Source organism: Xiphophorus maculatus, chromosome 10 (assembly GCF_002775205.1).
Source record: "Xiphophorus maculatus strain JP 163 A chromosome 10, X_maculatus-5.0-male, whole genome shotgun sequence".
NCBI lineage: Eukaryota > Metazoa > Chordata > Actinopteri > Cyprinodontiformes > Poeciliidae > Xiphophorus > Xiphophorus maculatus.
This window is the reverse complement of record NC_036452.1, coordinates 1,106,023-1,124,693: the sequence shown is the minus strand read 5'-3', so window position 1 is coordinate 1,124,693 and position 18,671 is coordinate 1,106,023. Positions and strand designations below refer to the sequence as shown.

General features: G+C 43.6%; 1 protein-coding gene across 2 annotated transcripts in view; it reads right to left on the bottom strand.

The window, feature by feature from the left end:
- Positions 1-17,855, bottom strand: part of shisa9 (shisa family member 9) — a 42,611-nt gene extending 24,756 nt beyond the window's left edge. For both annotated transcript variants that reach the window (XM_023341317.1, XM_023341318.1), the window contains exons 1-2: positions 16,977-17,855; positions 15,265-15,371 (exon numbers count right to left, since the gene is read on the bottom strand). In XM_023341317.1, coding sequence (XP_023197085.1) covers positions 15,265-15,371; positions 16,977-17,491 — 622 coding nt within the window. In that variant the 5' untranslated portion in view covers positions 17,492-17,855. The remainder of the gene's footprint in view (positions 1-15,264; positions 15,372-16,976) is intronic.
- Between the last annotated feature and the right edge of the window lie 816 nt (positions 17,856-18,671).

Genomic DNA, 18,671 nt, shown 5'->3' with positions numbered 1-18,671 from the left:
TGACCCCGAGTCATGAGTCGGCAGCCGGCCGACCAGCATCGGCTGAGGGCAACGTGTTGCTGGAGACGGTTGACGGCGTGTCAGCGGCGCCGACCCAGATTAAAGGTTGGGCAGAATTCAGGTTTTGATGTTGGATTTTCGAACATGAAGTTTGGTTTGTTTGTGAAAACGATCCGTCACAGGATGTGATCATCGTTTGGGTTTAGATCTGGGATACAAACACAGAACCGATGAGTTTCATTATCGTTCAGCTCACAGTCTGATTCTGAAGAAAACGTTGTTCAGTTTTCAGGTTTTAACTGGGCTGAGACTTTAACACATTAATTATGATTAATGGACTACACAGATTTTAATGCATTACATTTTCCAACAGTTAATTGCTTTTTTTGGTGGAACCTTTATGCTCATGTGTTTGTGGTACACCTCTAAATCTGAAGCTAAAGCTACATCGCTAACAGCAGCCATTTCTCTTTTCCCTCTGGGTTCATTTCTGTTTCTAAACGATCTGATTGGACGCTGGAAAAACCTACTGCTGTGTTGAAGTTGTGCTAACAGCAGTTAGCCTATCAGAAGCTATGCTAGCCAAGATTAGCATCTGAATGCTAACATGTAGCAGCTAATGCTATTGTTAGCGTCCCCAGTCCAGATTTCTAAAGAAGCTCCATGAACGATGAGAGAAACTCTGAGATGAACTCATCTGACGTTCAGATCTGATCATATTTATTCAATAATTTAGCAGAAAATTTTTTTGAATTGAAAATGTTGCTTATTTAGTTGATAAATAGCTTGACTAAAATGTGATTGATTAATCAAAAACTTGACTCAGTCTCAGCTGGAGTTTTTCCTCCTGGTTCTGAACACAACCAGCTGAACTGCAGTCATGTTTTGGTTGTCAAAGTGGAAGAGAAACTAATTAAAATGATCCTCTGGTTTCCATTACTGACGGAGTCTAATGGCTGTGACCTCCTGACCCCCAGCAGGCTGTCTTCATGTGTTCAAAGCTTAAAGCCGGCTGGGTGCTGGCAGGTTAAAGTGTCACAGCCAAATGAGCCGTTAACCCCTCTGACCTCTGACCTCCGACCCGCCGGCTGCAGGAGAATCAGAACAAAGTCTGTTAGATTCAGATAAAAGGTTAAATTTCACAGCGACTTGACTGAGGAAAACCTGAGAAAATCACTAAAAGTTATCCTTCATTTTATTATTTACTCTTTGTTCTGCCAAATTCTTTTATTTATTTATCCACTTCTGCCCAGAATATCAGTGACCCTGGGTTAATAGAATAGAATAGAATAGAATAGAATAGAATAGAATAGAATAGAATAGAATAGAATAGAATAGAATAGAATAGAATAGAATAGAAGTACTTTATTCATCCCAGCAGGGAAATTACTTTGCAGTTACAGCAGCATAGAGACAAGACACAATAACAAGGTCCAGGTGTTGAGTCTGTAGTTTGGCTGTGTCAGAGCTGATGATGTCACAGGCCACCGCTGCATCAGCTGATGGGGGAATGTAAACAGCGATCAAAATGGCGGACGTAAACTCCCTCGGTAAATAACACGGCCGCATTCCCACAGCCAGAAGTTCAATGTCCGGGCTACAAATCTGTTCCTTCACGTTAACATGACCGGGATTACTGGGTTTCTCAGTGAAGGCAACAAAATGCTCCACACACTCCTCATCATCCTCTTCCTCCTCCTCAGATATGACCTGTTGAGCTTCCAGACTCATAACTTTATGACATTCAGCGCTCCTCAGAGCCGCTCCATCGCCGCTCCATCGCCGCTCCTTCGCCGCTCCTTCGCCGCTCCTTCGCCACCATGTCTGTCTGTCCTTCAGGAACTCGGCACTTCATCCAGGAGTCACTTCGCTCCTTTCCTCCATTTTTAGAGTAAAACTTTCCTCCTGTTTCTCTCGGGGGAAATCTGAGCGTCTGCTGAAGTGGTTTCAGTTAGCAGAGAGTGAAAGGCCAGGCTGACGCTTCCGCCTGATATCAGCCCATGCTACCAAACACACTCTGCTCCCTCCAGGAGCCGCGCTGTGTGTGTTTACCTGTTCAGCTTTCTAACCTGCTGTCAAAACCATCCTGAGGTTTTTCTCTGTTTTCTGTGTGGAGCAGCACAAAGAAGCTCAGCATCACTTTTTGCAACATTCTGGACTGACCAGTGTAAATGCTGGGTTGGAACCAGGTCTGATGGAACTACAAAACCCTGATGAAGTCATTCTATGAAAAACTAAAAAACATAATAAATATGAGAATAAATACTTTATATTAGCAAGATAAAGTAAACATCGTGAGTTATTTATTTTTTATTGTCTTAGCGTGACCCTGATTGCAAATATCAAAACTCAAATCTAGATCAGCGAACTGCGCATGCGCCGAGGCCTTATTAATTTCGGACAAACGTGAAGTCTTTATAGTGAACGAAACGAAAACTATTCTCAACAGAATAATGGTGACAATAAAACACGGCTGCTGAGAGACTGAAGATATGACCGGGAGCGAAAGGAGCTTTTTTTTATCCCATCTCCAAACTGCCAGAGGAAACAGGAACATCCTCGCTGGAGAGTTTGTTTACTAGAAATGCAACCAAAGTCGCTGCTGTTTCATCACATTTCATCGGTGGAAATAAGGAGCCAACAGCTGATTTTCCAGACCAAATACCCGCAACATCTGTTCAGGTATGTTCAGTGTGGTATAAAGTACTGAAATCTCAGAGTCAAGTAAAAGTACAAGTACCTCTCCAAAATACGACTTTGGTAAAAGTCCAAGTCACTGACTGAAATGTTACTTGAGTTAAAGTCTTAAAGTATCTGAAACTTCTTGTACTTAAGTATGGAAATTACTGTAAAAATGGATGTACTCAAGTAATGTAATGAAAAGTACAAGTAAAAAGTAAAACAAGGCAAATGCAGTTTGAATGACATTTTTTATATTTTGGTAAACTTGTCAAATACACTTAAAATAATGTACCAACCAAGTGCAGGCAAAATTAAACCTGCTAATAAATTGTTCCAGTTTTAAAGAGTAGCACATGTTAATGGTTTGTGGTTTTGAACTTGCATGCCTTTCCTATATTCGTTAAATTTAGTCTAAATTGCTATCGCTATGGCTTCTGTCCCCCTTGAACAGAGGAGTCTAGGTAGCCTGCTACAGTCAACATTAGGCCTCAGCTAAATACACCGTGTATGGAACTGAAACAATGCCAAACAAAGTTCATTTATGGTCAACGTTTCACAATACAGTAGTGTCTAGTGACCAAGCTATAGTTACTGACACAGGAGGATTATAACCATTTCATAAGACGTTACCTCGATGTGTTTCTTCAAGTTGGACGGGGAGTTTTTGTAAGATAGAATTTCCACATCTTCGGGCAGGAATAACATAAACTGCATGCGGTACGACGAATCTTTAACACCCACGAAAGAGTGTATTGTGTTTAAATAAGGCCATGGGCTGTCATCACCAGCTGGTGGTTCCCCTGGAGCCGTGTCCGACGTAGTTGCAGTCGTTGTGGTCTCCGTCTCCTCCTCCATGTGGCTGCTGCTGATTGCGAGACTTGCTTTGTGTTTAATGGGAGAAGCGAAACAGGTGTATCCTATTGGTGGTGATGAACAAGCCCAGGCAAGCAGGATACCGACTTTGTTCAGTAGCCTACTTGCTACTTGCTAATCAGTAGGTGGGGTCAAAACACTTCGTTTCTCTCTCGCTTTTTTGTAACGAGTAACTAAACCACACATTGAAAATGTATCGGAGTAAAAGTACGCAATTAAGTTCGGAAATATAGTGAAGTAAAAGTGAAAGTCATCAAAAATTTTCATACTCGAGGAAAGTATGAAGTACTCCAAAATATACTTAAGTAAAGTAGTGAAGTATTTTTACTTCGTTACTATACAACACTGGGTATGTTTTTATGATTTTTCTTTATTGTAATTTCATTTTTATTTTATCCAACTTTTATGTCGTTGACGTCACACATGCGTCATAATTATGCAGCAGAAAAAAGCAGACAGTAAATCTGGACTTAAAAATATGTCTGAAAATTCTAATAAAGAAGTGATGAAAGAAGTCTGAGTCAGTGAACGCATCACAGCCAACCCGGTTAGAGATGGTGATTGGGTAGGAGGCATTGCGTCACTTCCTGTTGTCGCTGTTTCTCTCCGTGTAGCTGGTGGGTTTGAGTCGCTTTTATTTCTGCTCTATTATTTGTCCAGAGACGTTACCTACAGATTCTAACACATAAACACGTTAAAACACATTTTCTGTTGCTGCGCGTTACGTTTTGGAAACTCTTCGTGTTTCTCACGGTTTTTTCTGGGGCAGTAATGGCTCGTTAGCTTAGCTAGGCTCGCGTTAGCTTAGCATCAGCCCTTTTCCTGTCTCTCCTGTTGTTTCCCAGAGGACATGGAGAAAGTTTGTTCTTTTGCGTTTCCTTCAATAATCTACTGATCAGTTATGCAGCATAATTGAATCCTGTAGCCTTTCTTACGGTGGGCGCCGTACTTTATGCTTTAATATAAGGTTATGTCAGGTTTTTTCCATGAATGTTAATATCTCGTTGTGAAATATCTGAAGTTTTATATCTTTCTTTAGGATAAAATGGCACCACAAACCTACGATGTACTGTAAACAGAAACTTTCTGTAAGTAGGAAAGAAATAAAAATACATCCTAATTTTGACTATTTCTGAGTTATTATAGCGGGTAATAAATCATCTGACAGTTTACGGCAAGATGGCGCCGGCGCAGCTGGCTGCCTGCAGGCGCAGCTGGCTGCCTGCAGACGCAGCTGGCTGCCTGCAGGCGCAGCTGGCTGCCTGCAGGCGCAGCTGGCTGCCTGCAGGCGCAGCTGGCTGCCTGCAGACGCAGCTCCCGTCGTGTGTGTTTGTCTGTGTATATTTGCTGTAACCGATTAAGGATCCGTGCTTGAAGAACCCATGGATCATCAGTTGGGCTTTCCACAATGGCTGGATGTGGTTCTGTCGATGTTCTCTGCGTTCTTCTGCTACTTTTTATACTCTTGGTTGCGGAGAACCTCGCCGAGCGGAGTAGCGGCATTGTTTGCTCGCGTGAACGGCTGATTGCGCTGTGTGGGCCTCTGCTGCTGCCCGGAGACGGGCCTGTGGTCCCGGAGGAGTTACGGAGGAGACGACGGGGCTGCAGGTCTGGAGTTAAACGGAGGGAGAAGAGGAGACGGTGCAGGCCAGCGGTACCGGCGATTGTTGTAGGGAACGTGAGGTCTTTGGGGAATAGGACAGACAAACTCACGGCGCTGGTCAGGACCCAGAAGGAGTACTGGGAGTGCAGTATCTTCTGCTTCATGGAAACCTGGCTGCACTCGCTTATTCCGGACTACAGCATGGAGGTTCCTGGATTTTCCTTGGTGCGGGGGACAGGGACTTTTCCAAGAGTTGGAAGAAGAGGGGCGGCGGGATTGCACTTTATGTGAGTGAGAGGTGGTGTAATCCCGGTCATGTTAACGTGAAGGAACAGATTTGTAGCCCGGACATTGAACTTCTGGCTGTGGGAATGCGGCCGTGTTATTTACCGAGGGAGTTTACGTCCGCCATTTTGATCGCTGTTTACATTCCCCCATCAGCTGATGCAGCGGTGGCCTGTGACATCATCAGCTCTGACACAGCCAAACTACAGACTCAACACCTGGACCTTGTTATTGTGTCTTGTCTCTATGCTGCTGTAACTGCGAAGTAATTTCCCTGCTGGGATGAATAAAGTACTTCTATTCTATTCTATTCTATTCTATTCTATTCTATTCTATTCTATTCTATTCTATTCTATTTAATTGTGTCTCTGCGTTGCTGGTTGTCTGAATGGTTTAAGAGCTGCTTTCATGTTCAGTTCCATCTCAACCTTAACAGACATAAACATGCAGTGAATAAATCGATTTTCAATCAGTTTTTTGTACCAAAGACTTAATAATAATAAACATGTTTTATTATTATAAAACAAACTAATGATGGTAAAGGGCAGCACTGGGTTAACTCTGGAATCTCATCTGTCGGTTTATCAATCAACTCCAAACCATTTCTTTGTTCTGTCACAATTATTGATTTATTCCATTTTGATAATTATGCTCCAGGCTTTGCATGGACTGACCGCCCCGCTTCCTCATAAACACAAAGCCAGCAGGTCAGTCACCTTCCCATTCACACCTGATGATGTCACCCCCCACATCGACACGCCCACCACTCAGGTGTCAAAGCCGCCTGCTCCTGTCATATCAATAATTACTTATTTCATTCATAAGGTTCTTACAGAGCCTCAGTGAAAACGTGTTTTTTATTATTAACTGTTTGCTGCAACAAACTGATTGAAAATCGATTTATTTACTGCATGTTTATGTTTGTTAAGCTCTTTAAACCATTCAGACTATGAACACTACAGATCAGAACTGTCAGATGATTTTTTACAAACGATAATAACTCAGAAGTAGTTGAGATGTGTTTTTATTTCTTTCCTACTTACAGAAAGTTTCTGTTTATATCACAGGTTTGTGGTGCCTTTCTATGCTAAAGAAAAAGACTTCAGATATTTCACAGAGATATTAACATTCATGGAAAAAACTTACATAACCTTGTGTGAAGGCAGAAAGTACGGCGCCCACCGTAAGAAAGGCTACAGGATTCAATTATGCTGCATAACTGATCAGTAGATTATTGCGAGGGAACGCAAAAGAAAAAAAAGTTCCCATGTCCCCTGAAGGGCTCCGTAGTTTCTGGGTCTCCTCCTCTGTCGCCATGCTGTCCACTCTCAACTACTTAAAAATCCATCCATAGACGCGGCGGCCATTTTTACTGCCCTAAACGGAGCGCTGCTGTCATTCATTCATTCATTCATTCATTCATTCATTCATTCATTCATTCAGACATTTCAGTTTCAAGCTAAATATATATTTGGTTTGAATCTTAATATTTAGTTTGTGAACTAAATTAGACAGCTGGAAGCTAAATATGTAGCTAATATGCAAATTACCTTGCAGATAGGTGGAAGTAGAATGTCAAAATAAAAGCTGCGTGTTGAGAATGTGGATATAAACTCCTGCTGGTGAGACTGAGTCCTTCAAAGCTCAATATATAAAATATATAAATGAATAAATAAAATGGTGACAATTTTACCTTGAAAATGAACTAATATTTTCCCCCTTTTCTACAGGATAAATTATTGTTGTTAATTTTTAACTGTAGCTTTAGAAACGGCATCCCATAATAAGCTGTCACCATCTGTTTTTAACACACTACTATAATTTCTGTTTTCATTCCGTCTTCATGTGTAACAGTGTTGGTTAAAAAATAAAATTTTAACAACACAGATTGTGAGTAAGAGCTGAATGACGCGTCATCAGATCTGCATTAAGGTGCAGGGGTCAAAGGTCAGCAGGACTGTAATCATAATTCAGTCCAGTTCCCTGATATGATGCAGCTGAACTGGATTCATTTCACTGAAACAACAGATGATTTAATGTTTTATTATTCAGTTCAGTTGCCAGAATAGATTCGATTTTTATCATTTTACACTCTTAACAGCCAATAAAGATCACATTTTTAGGGATTATATAGAAATATTTTATACAATAATTATTGTATAAAATTAAACTTTTTGTTTCTGACAATAAAAAGTTAATTGATTTGCTGAATTTAAAATCTCATGACAGGAATATTGTTAAACCTTTAAAAAACGTTAAATAAGGAATAAAAACAGCAGAATATTTTTCCTGACCTCCTGTGAGAGGTTCAGAAACTGAACCTCTCACCACTGCAGGACCTTTATTATTAGAAACTCTAAAATAAACCGGATGTTATTGATGGGCCTCATGTGGGGACTGAAACCCGGAGCGCTTCGGGATGGAAGTGAGAGGAAGTAGGTTAGAGAAGAAGCTGCGTTCGTTGGTTCTGGAGCTGCTTTTATGAGAAATATTCAGATCAGGAAACGACCGTGCAGCATCTGCACCATTAACAGATGCTGCACGGTGTGATGAAGCCGAACTTCTCACACTAACACCTCTGCTCTCCTCTGACCTCCATGTGACCGCAAATCAGGAGAATGTTCCAGCGAAGCGCTACGTCTCCTCTGCAGCTGCGTGTTTGGCAACTGGGGCAGCGAAAGGCAGCCGGCGAGCGCAGAGTAAGATCCTCCATCTGCCTGATGATGGAGCGCAACGGCGGGCGGCGCAACGGCGGGCGGCGCAACGGCGGGCGGCGCAACGGCGGGCGCAGCGGAGCACAGTGGCGGGTAGAAGTGGGTCATAAGGAAACCCTCTGATGGACGCCCCATGCTGCCATGACACGACCCCAGAGGTAAACCAGAGCGCTGAACAACAGGCTCTCATCTGCCAGGACATGAAGTGATTAGTTTGTTTTAAAGGGGCAGTGCTCTGTTTTCTAGAACAATAAATCAACTGTTTTTTTTTATCAGTTTCAATAACAAATGTTTTTGGACGATAAATCATCCAAGAAGTTGTTCCGATAAACAGTAATATAATTGTTTTGAGACCAATTTCTAGTAATATAATAGTAATAATTATGTAATAATGCAGGAACACATTCTCAAAGATCAATAAACCTTAAATCCTAATCAACATTTAACACTTAAACAGGTGATTACAGGAGTCTTTATTATGTAGCAGAGAAACACTCCAGATCCACAGCGCAGGACTGATGGCTTCCACCAAATCAGGTGTATAGTCAAAGTAACACGCAAGGAAAGTCATTAGTCTGAGGAACGGAGAGCCAGGTCAGAGACTCTGCAACGTTTCAGGAACAAACTGAGGAGGAAAAGTAGTAAAAATGGGAAAACATTTCTCTAACGGAGCAGAAACACCGGAGTGAAGCTGGACGGGACCGCTGGCCGATCGGACCAGAACCCTTCTGTTCCTCTGAACAGTGAAAATGTAAAAACAGTCTAAAAAAAGTCAAAATTGTCCAACTTTTCAAATTCAGAAATGTTCAAGTATTTATTCTTTTTTAAGAAAGTTTCTGAATCTCAAACGTTCTTCGTTTTCAAAGCTTTTGGCTGAAAGTTACTTTTTTATTTTCTACCTGTAGTGGCGCTAATGCATCGCTATAGAACAAACTTTTTACATTAATTTAACATATTTCTGAGAAAAATGTTCCCTGATACCAAAAAATAATAATAAATTATGATATTAAAACCAGGAAATTCTCTGGCCAATAAACAGTCTGAGTGTTGATGAGTTCTGGTTCAGTTCTGGAAGTTTGTGTGAAAATAAACGAACCGCCAGAGAAAACGTGTGAATGCTGGTTCTGTCTGACTGGACCGGTACCAACGGGCTGGAGCAGAACCAGCTGGTCGACATGCTGGGTCGTTACTTCATACATAGAGCTAATTAGCATAAAGCTAACTAACATAAAGCTAGTGGAACAGCGGCTACATGGTTTCTAGCTTTAGCTGTGGATGTGAGACGCTGAGGATCGACTGAGGGGGGATTAAAATCGATCCCAACATGCAGCCGGTCCAAATGACTCAGGTACTGCAAGATGGAATCCAATAAGATCCAAAAATATCCAGGCGCAGATAAAAGGCAGCAGGATGAAAGCGCTGCTGTCCTCATGTAAACACTTTGAGATGCTAATCCAGACGAGAACCGGACCGGATCTAACCGGGCCTTCATCCGAAACGCTCCAGCTGAACGAGATTCCTACCTGAACTTCCCAAAATGCATCAGGGACGTAAATCTTTAATAACTGGCGCTCTGCAGCTTCTCTCATCTCTGAGTGCTAAACAGGTTTTTCATGTTTTCATTTCTGCTGATAAAGAAAGAAGAGGAATCTAAATATCAGCAATGCTACCAACAAATAATGACTGAACTAGCGCTTAGCTTGTTAGCAGCTCATTGTTAGCTGGCTGCTAACAACTACAAAGGGATTTTAGTGGTTGATCAGAAATAATAGATCATAGTGATCTAGATCAGGGTTCAAGATTTTGTCAGGATATTTTAACACCAGCTGTATTATTGGCTTTAAAGATGCAGGAAAAAAGGAGTAAATTCCTGCAAAAAACTCAGAAATTTTGAGATAATCTGAGAGATTTTCTAGAAAAAACTTGAAAATCTATGAACTTCAAAAGTTAAAAATTTGGTAGAATTTTTTGCTTTTAAATGTAGAGATTAATCTCAGATTTTCTAGAAAAACACGTTAAAATGTATTTAAAGCGATCTGCTCCAGTCCGGTTCTCTGCAATGGGCTCCAGTCCGGTTCTGGGCGATCGGCTCCAGTCCGGTTCTGGGCGATCCGTGCGTCCCCCGGCCACATGTCCTCCTTCCTAGGCCAGGACCCGGCAGGAGCTGCTTCTGTCTCTGTGTGTGTGTCCATATGCACGGGCGAGCGAGCGAGGGAGGGAGAGAGAGAGCCAGGCCATACTGAGGCCTGAGGCAGAGGAGAGAGAAACAGGTGGGGCTCACTCTGCCCCGGGGGCAGCAACTGTTGGTGTTGATGTTTGTAAAAGCTGTGAGCAGGGAGCAGGAGGATCCTGCCTGGTTTCAGGCGGCCGGCGTCAGCCGCCAAGCCGCGGCGCCGCAGGCCGCCCCCGGGCCGCGTGGCCCTGGAACAGAGCTGCTCTGTTGAACCGGGCCTGGTGTAACGGGAGTGGGCCACGAACGGAGCATGTTGACACTCGGCTGAGACAGAATGGAGAGAAAACGATCCTCCATTTTAAAAACGCTCTGCACACACAACGCCCTCTAATTACTGTCACCATGGAAACGAGACGCCAAACACCAACAGGCTTCAGCAGCTATTACTGCAGCGACATGCTAATTCACCTGCTGTACCGCCAAAATAAAAGCTGGGTCTTATAAATCCCTCTGTCTCCTCTTCATCATCTTCATCATCGTTTAAGTTCCTCTTTTCTGGTCCAAAAAACAAGCTGAGCCGTTTTAACAGCAACCTTTACTAAAGATCAACACCCAGCTTTTATTTTGATAGTCCACTTCCTCTTATTGACACGTACGTATTAGCTAAATATTTAGCTCTGAGCTAGCTACATGTTGTCCTAGCTTAGAGCACAATGTTGAGTTTGTAAGCTCCATATTTATCTAATTCAGAGCCAAATATTTAAATAACTCAGAGAAATTTATTCTATTTCTGGATTAATGAGCGATCTGCGCCGTGAAAATAATCACATTATAGATAAACTTATAAAGACTGAATCTCAAACAATAATAAAGATTTCATAAGAAAAATTGATAAAGATTCATAACAAACATTTAGATTTTTTTTACTTTAGTTTTTTTTAGACCATAAAAACTGAATCTTGTTTTTATGAGATGTGATCATCAGTTGTTTATTAAATAGTTCTAATCGTTGAACTTTAACCCCAGTTTATTGGTTTAATGTAATTACAGCCTGCAGACAGTCAGAGGTTTCTTCGCTGTTCTAAAGAATAAAATGAGAATTGAGTCAGAAACGCAGCAGATTATGGAGGATTTAGCGCCGCATATTTCAGCGTGTGAACGTGTTTCTGTCTGAATGCTGCGGGTTTTAAACTGGAAACCTGGGATTGTTCTGACCAACACAGATGTTTGCTGCTCCGCTGTGACCGACACCAACCTTCAGAAAGCAACAGGAAGTTGCTGATAATCCTCAGGATTATTAATTAAAACTTTGAGATTGAACTCAAGCAGCAGAAAATGCGCCAATATTTGCAGAGAGGCTCGGCTCATTAGTCTGAATCAATGATTTGGAGAAGTTAGTGCTGCAGTTAATTAGAAAGCGGCGGTGATGAGCAGCGGCTCATCCAAAGGCCGGCCGGCCGGGAGGAACCAGAACCCAAGATGGATGGCTGTAATATTCGCTCGGCGTTTCGGCTAACAGATAGCGACATAATGAGCTGTCAGCAGCAGGACGCGACTTCCTGCTGGAAACCCAGTGATTAATATTCCCGAGGGGCGGGACTTCCTGCAGGAAACCCAGTGATTAATATTCCCGAGGGGCGGGACTTCCTGCTGGAAACCCAGTGATTAATATTCCCGAGGGGCGGGACTTCCTGCGATTCCAGCTGGAAACGTCGTCATGCCTCCTGAACGTCTCCATGTTCACATGAAACGCCTCTAACTGATGTGTTTTGTTGGGTTTTATGTAACAGACCAGGGAAAGTTTCAGGTTTAACTATAAACTCTAATAAAACTGAAACTTTTTCACAGATCATAATCTGAAAAGTGTGGCCTGCTTTTTTATTCAGTACCATCAGAACCATGTTTCACATCGCACCAGTGAACGTTGGTTCGGTTTAAATGTGAACGCCAAGCGGACTGGAGACTGCTCCAAAAGCAGGAAGTGGACTACAGCGCAGGGCCTTCTGGGTAAATACAACCAAAGCTAACATGTTAGCCTAGCGCTAGCAGCAGAAATGGCTCCTGGTCTTTAGCCAAAGACTAAAGAGAAAAATCTGACGCCTCCATCTTGTTTCCATCTGGTGAAGAAGGAAGTTGCTCTCAGCGTCTTCAGAGGTTTTTGTGTGGTTTCCTTCAGTGGTTCTTGGTGCAGCGCCCCCACAGGCCAGGAGGGGAACAGGTTGCGCTGAGCGTTTGGTTGGATGTTGTTTTGGACCCAATAGAACCAGGTCTACCGGAAAACTGTGTAAAAGGAATCCAGGAAGCGAATCATGTTCTAGAAGGTGAAATCCTTTCCTCCTCATTTCTAAACCGCATTTTTCCTGCGGTGCGTCCGGAGCGCTCCGTCCGATCCTTTGCTGGTCCCGGTCAGTCGGAGCCTCATGGCTGCCAGGGCTCAGAGCGCCGGCACTTTAACAGAATCACACAGGAGGAGAAACTCCGAAACCTCGGCTCCATTCAGTTCGTTGAGGTTTACAGAGCAACATCAGGAGAAGCTAAACTATAGACATGCCAAATATTGTTGCCATGTGGAGCTAACAACTGTATAGTAATATTTCTCTTGGTCTGCGTATAAGTTTTAATCCAGCCTGCTGTCAGCGAGCATCACTCTGAGTTGTACTGGTGCAGGGCGGCAGGGTCACTGGGGGGTCAGACAAAAGGAGCAACAGCTGGACAGCACCAAGTCCCGCCTCCTGGCTCTGATTGGCTGTTTCTAGTCAGCGCTGGGACAAATCAGAGGATCTAGAATCTTTTCACAGATTATCAGTCTCATGTTGTCACAAATGCTGACAGTTTGAGTAAATCTGATGTGTTTCCTAAAAGTTCCAGCAGCTTTAAGTGTTTTTCCTCTGGATGTGAACAGATTGTTGAGGTAATTTCTCCTGCCAGGTGTGTACTGAGTGTGTGTGTGTTTAGCGCTGCCCACCTCTTAATGCGACGCCTTAAGTGACAATTACAGGACATTACTGAGCTGGAAGACGCTTTCTCAGCAGCACTTCACAGATTTGAGCTTATTGGTTTCATTATGAGGGGAATATGAGACTGTGATGCTTCCTCAGTTCGTTTCCTGCTGCCTGGATTCTCCTCAGATTCTCCCGCCTCAGGATCTCACATCAATCAGACAGAAAGCTTTGAAACCAGTTTGACACAGAAACAGACGACCACAAAGCCGTCGGTGGAGACGAGACTCCGTGTCTCACGTCTCTGTCCGCTTTGATGCCGGATGTGAAAGAGACGCCGGACTTTATTCACATCAAAGGGTCAAAGGGTCACCGCCACCATGACGGAGGAAACGGTTTACAGAGACAAGATGAGCAGAAGCTACAGAAAGAAGAAGCAGTATGCTAATGCTGCTCTGCTACGCTGGTTCTGATCAGTCCTGATTAATTGATCGGTTCTGATCTGATTGGTTGAATCCAGACACGTTGCTATGAAACATCTCTACTGTGTGGATGTTTAGCTGTTAGCATGTCATGCTGAAGACAGCAAGACTGCTGTCTTCAGTCAGAGGCCTCCCGGATTGGCTGCAGCACTGACTGCTACTGGAGCGTCACCATCGACTGTTGGAGGGTCTGAGTTTATTTTCTGTTTGGGATAAATAAATATTCCTGAACTGAGCTGATCTTCATCTCCTAAAGATGAGCAGAAACCTTTTACTACAGATCTTTAATCTGAGAACATTTATTATAAATCTTAATACCCAGAAAATAACTAAGCAGGAAACTGAGAGTTTGACAGAAATATTTTCTATTTTTCTTATAATTGTTGTAGATTAATGTCACAAAAGTTAGTGCTATTTTTTCTGATTGCATAAATTAAAGGTCTGATTTCTCTGTCAGGCTGAGACGATAAACTTGGACTAACTGTTTCCTGTCAGGTCGTTTCCACCAGAGGCCACGATAAACAAGGTCAGGATATTTACTTCCTGTTTATCACTTTAAATGGAAAAAGCCTCACATGTATGTAAATATGTGACCCATCGCTTCAGCTGGAGATCTGATCTCTTCCTCAAGACACACACACAAACACACACACACACACACCGCCAATAACACTCTCCACTAAAACACTGATTTCTTCTTCTTTCTCTTTGTGAGATTAAATTTTGTTTGATGATCTGAAACCTTTAAGCTCAAAATGTCCAGAAATCTTTAATCTGAATGGATTCATGAAGCTGAACATTTAACCCTAAAAACCAAGAGGAACCAGATTCTGGTGGACCGGTTGTGGGTCGGCGCGTCGGTTCGGATCGTCTGGAGCAGAGGTGCCCACAGTGGCCCCTGAGGGCCGGATCCTGCACGTTTTATTCTCTCCCTGGTTTTAGTAACAACCTTCTCAGCAGGTCCATGTTCTCCTGAGGCCTCTAACGAACCATCACTGGATCCAGGTGAGTTAAAGCAGGGAGAGACTGAAACATGCAGGATGTCGGCCCTCGGGGGCCACTTTGGGCTCCACTGGTCTGGAGCTTAGAGGTGTTTTCGGTTTGCATCGTGCATGGATGCTGCTCTCAGCATTTTCATGTTTCTGTTTGATCTTCGCTGCTAAAAACACAAAGAGGAGAGAAGCTGAAACGGGAACAAACCGGATCCTTTACATCAGCCCATTAAAACACCCAAAACAACCAACACACAACCAGAGCAGCGCCTCACACACACACGCACACACACACACACGCACACACACACACACACGCACACACACACACACACTCCTCATCAGGACTGAACCAGAGGAAAGAAAGGGAGAAAATCTGACATCAGATTTCAGCCAAATCCAAAACTGTTTCCACAGAATCCGTCAGCGTACACACCCCATTATCTGCTTTTTCTCACACACACACACACACACACACTCACACACACACACAGAGCTGCTGAGTGGGAGTTGAAACTCACGGAGGGCTGGCGGTCTGGAGACGAAGTGCTGAGAGTGAATCCCGAGGGCCTCCTCCCCCCGGAACGGCTCACCTGGGCCCCTGCCCTGCAGCACGCTGGCTACGGCCCTGCCGGCCCCACACACACCGAGAGAGAGAGAGAGAGAGAGGGTGTGTAAGTGTGTGTGCAAAACCCAGCTAATTCAATTATTCACTCTGGATGCTTCTTTTCATCAAAGTGTGCAGTGCAGTAAAGTGGAAAAGTGAAACATGATCCTCACGGCGTTTCTGCACATCCTCACCTGAGCTGCTGCAGCCGCTGCTGCTGCAGCCGGTAAGAACTCAGCGGAGCAAACCGCCAACGCTGGACACCTGAACTACTACACATTATTCTGCACAAGCATCAGCAGCATGGAGGAACTTACTGCAACTTTATTCAGACGTTTCCCTGAAAACACAAAACGTTCTGCTGGATCCTGACAGAAAACAAACCTGAAATCAGCTTCATTTACTGACGTCACTCTGATTCTGTTTCTGATTCTGTTTCTGATTCTGATTCTGATTCTGTTTCTGATTCTGATTCAGATTCTGTTTCTGATTCTGTTTCTGATTCTGTTTCTGATTCTGATTCTGATTCTGTTTCTGATTCTGATTCTGATTCTGATTCTGTTTCTGTTTCTGATTCTGATTCTGTTTCTGATTCTGATTCTGATTCTGATTCTGTTTCTGATTCCGATTCCGATTCCGTTTCCGTTTCCGATTCCGTTTCCGATTCCGATTCCGTTTCTGATTCTGATTCTGATTCCGATTCCGATTCCGATTCCGTTTCCGATTCCGTTTCCGATTCCGATTCTGTTTCTGATTCTGATTCTGTTTCTGATTCTGATTCTGTTTCTGATTCTGATTCTGATTCCGATTCAGATTCTGATTCTGTTTCTGATTCTGATTCTGATTCCGATTCCGATTCCGATTCCGATTCTGTTTCTGATTCTGATTCTGATTCTGATTCCGATTCTGATTCTGATTCTGGTTCTGATTCTGTTTCTGATTCTGGACGATAAATCATCCCAGAGGTTATCACAATAAACAATATATTGTTGTTTTTAAAATAACATGACAGATTCTCAAGATCAATAAACTTTAAATTCTAACAAACATTTAAAATAAAACAACAAATAAAATGAATCATAAAGTTTCTCTGCTGGTTGAGACCAAAACTCCAGACTGAAACTTTTATCATCCTAATTTATTGATTATTGTGACAGTCGCTGCTTAAAAAGAAAAACCAAATAATTTAATTTGGTTTTTCTAGTAGAAAAATAAAAATGCATTTTAACTGAAAACCTGTGAATTAAACTTATTATTCTGTCAGAGATTAAAATCATTTTTCCACTAAATATCAATAGAAATGAAGCTGATTGGATCCAAACGTGTTTTGGTGAAAATGTTGGGACTCAGTTTGACCTAAAACTGAGTTATTATTATTCCTACATAAACAGGAAGTTTAAATGCTGACAATAATGAACTTCCTGTTGGGTTTATTTCTGATGTCTCTGCAGACAGAAACGGAATCAACCTGAATGAAGAGTGAAACTGGTCTAGTCCAATCATGGATGAAGAAACATAATAAATATTTCTAAATGAGTTTCTGATGGGTCCGGGCTGCCGTTCAGCTTCAGCACCGGGATGTTCCGGTCCATTTGGGCCGGAAGTGAGGCGAGGAGCGGGTCTCACCTGGACATGTTCTCCCTCTGCGGCCGGTGCGCCTTCTCCAGCCCCAGCTTGGTGAAGATGCCGACCAGAGCCATGATGGCCACCACGCCGCAGATGATGTAGACGATCAGGTTGGTCTTGTCTTTGGTGCTGTCGTGCATCTTGTTCATCTTCTTGTAGGGCGTCTGGCCGGTCTTCATCCACACCGGCGTGTCGTAGTTCTTGCAGGTGCTCTGGTCCAGCCGCGAGTGTTTCAGGGAGCAGCAGAAGCGGAAGCCACAGGTGCCGCAGCAGTACAGGTAGTCTCCGGTCTTACAGACGAACGGCGGGTCCCACTGGCCCATCACGTCGTAGTAACCCCGGCACTGCTCCTCGGTGTGCGGCGCCTCCTCCGGCGCGCCGTCCTCCTCCCGGGACCCGTTGGACGTGGCGATCATGACGAAGCCGCCGAGCAGCCCCGGCTCCCCGTCCGCCTTGCACACCAGAGCCGTGAGTTTGAGCAACAGGAAGGCGAGCAGGAAGAATCTGCCCCCCATCGCGCTGGCTTCCCGCCTTCAACTTCACGCAGAAACGAGCAAACCTGGAGCGACGCGGGAAGGCGCACGATGCTGGCGGGCGGAGAAGTCCGGCAGCGCCGCGCCGCCTTCCGACATTTTACCAGCAGATCCTGATCCAAACAGGAGAGAAAACAGGAGCACGGATGGAGAGCAGAAATGAAATCTCCGCGGGCTGAAGTGGAGTTTGGGGAAGTTGCTCTGCTGTACGTCCGTCCACTGCCGCTCTCAGCTGCTCCGATTGCGCGTTTTCAGAAGAGCATCCGTTAACATTCCCATCTGTGCGCTCTTACGCACGGAGTAGGCAGAGACACAAGCTACGGCCAGGATGAGAGCGCAGTGAGCGAATGGAGGAGCGAGGGTGGGAGAGCCTGGTGCGCAACGAGAGGAGGAGGAGGAGGAGGAGGAAGCAGGAGAGAGAGAGCGCGGGAGGAAAAGCATCGTAGTGAAATATTATGGTAAAAACCTGGAGATGCTCATCAGGATCCAGTCGGTTCGGCTCCTCTGGACGTTTTACAGAAACTCAAATGTTCCGGAAAACCTGCAGGAACTTCCGGAACCAACCCGAACCTGATGTTCAGAAAACGGTTCAAAATCACAGATAATATTCACAACATCCAATAATTCCTAAATCAATTTTTTATGTTTTACATCTTGATCTAATTTTTTTTCTAAACTTTAGCAAAATGGTTTGTTTTTTTTTTTCAGGATAAAAAGTCATTTAAAAACCGGAACAGATCATTTAACATTTTATTCACCTGTTTTATCAAATCACAACGAGAAACGTTGAGACAAAGGAAAACGAAGCTGCATATGGACTGAAGTTCACTGAACTTTTGAAACATGGTGGAGGCAGCATCATGCTGTGGGAAGAAGATGTTTTACTTTTAACAGTCAGTTTATTTTTTTTCTGCTTTATGATTTTTATATTGACTTATGAGGCACTTTGTGTGAAAAGATGAGATAAACAGTAGATCAAAAGTTCTGCAGCTGTCATGGCAACAACACGGTTCTGATGGTGCTGAATAAAATAGCACACCACACTTTTCAGATTCTGACTTAATTTTTTTATGTGGATGCTAATCGACCTCTGACCTCTGGTCCTCCAAACCTCGGTCTGGGTTCAGTTTGAATGTGAACACCAAGCGGACCGGAGACCGCT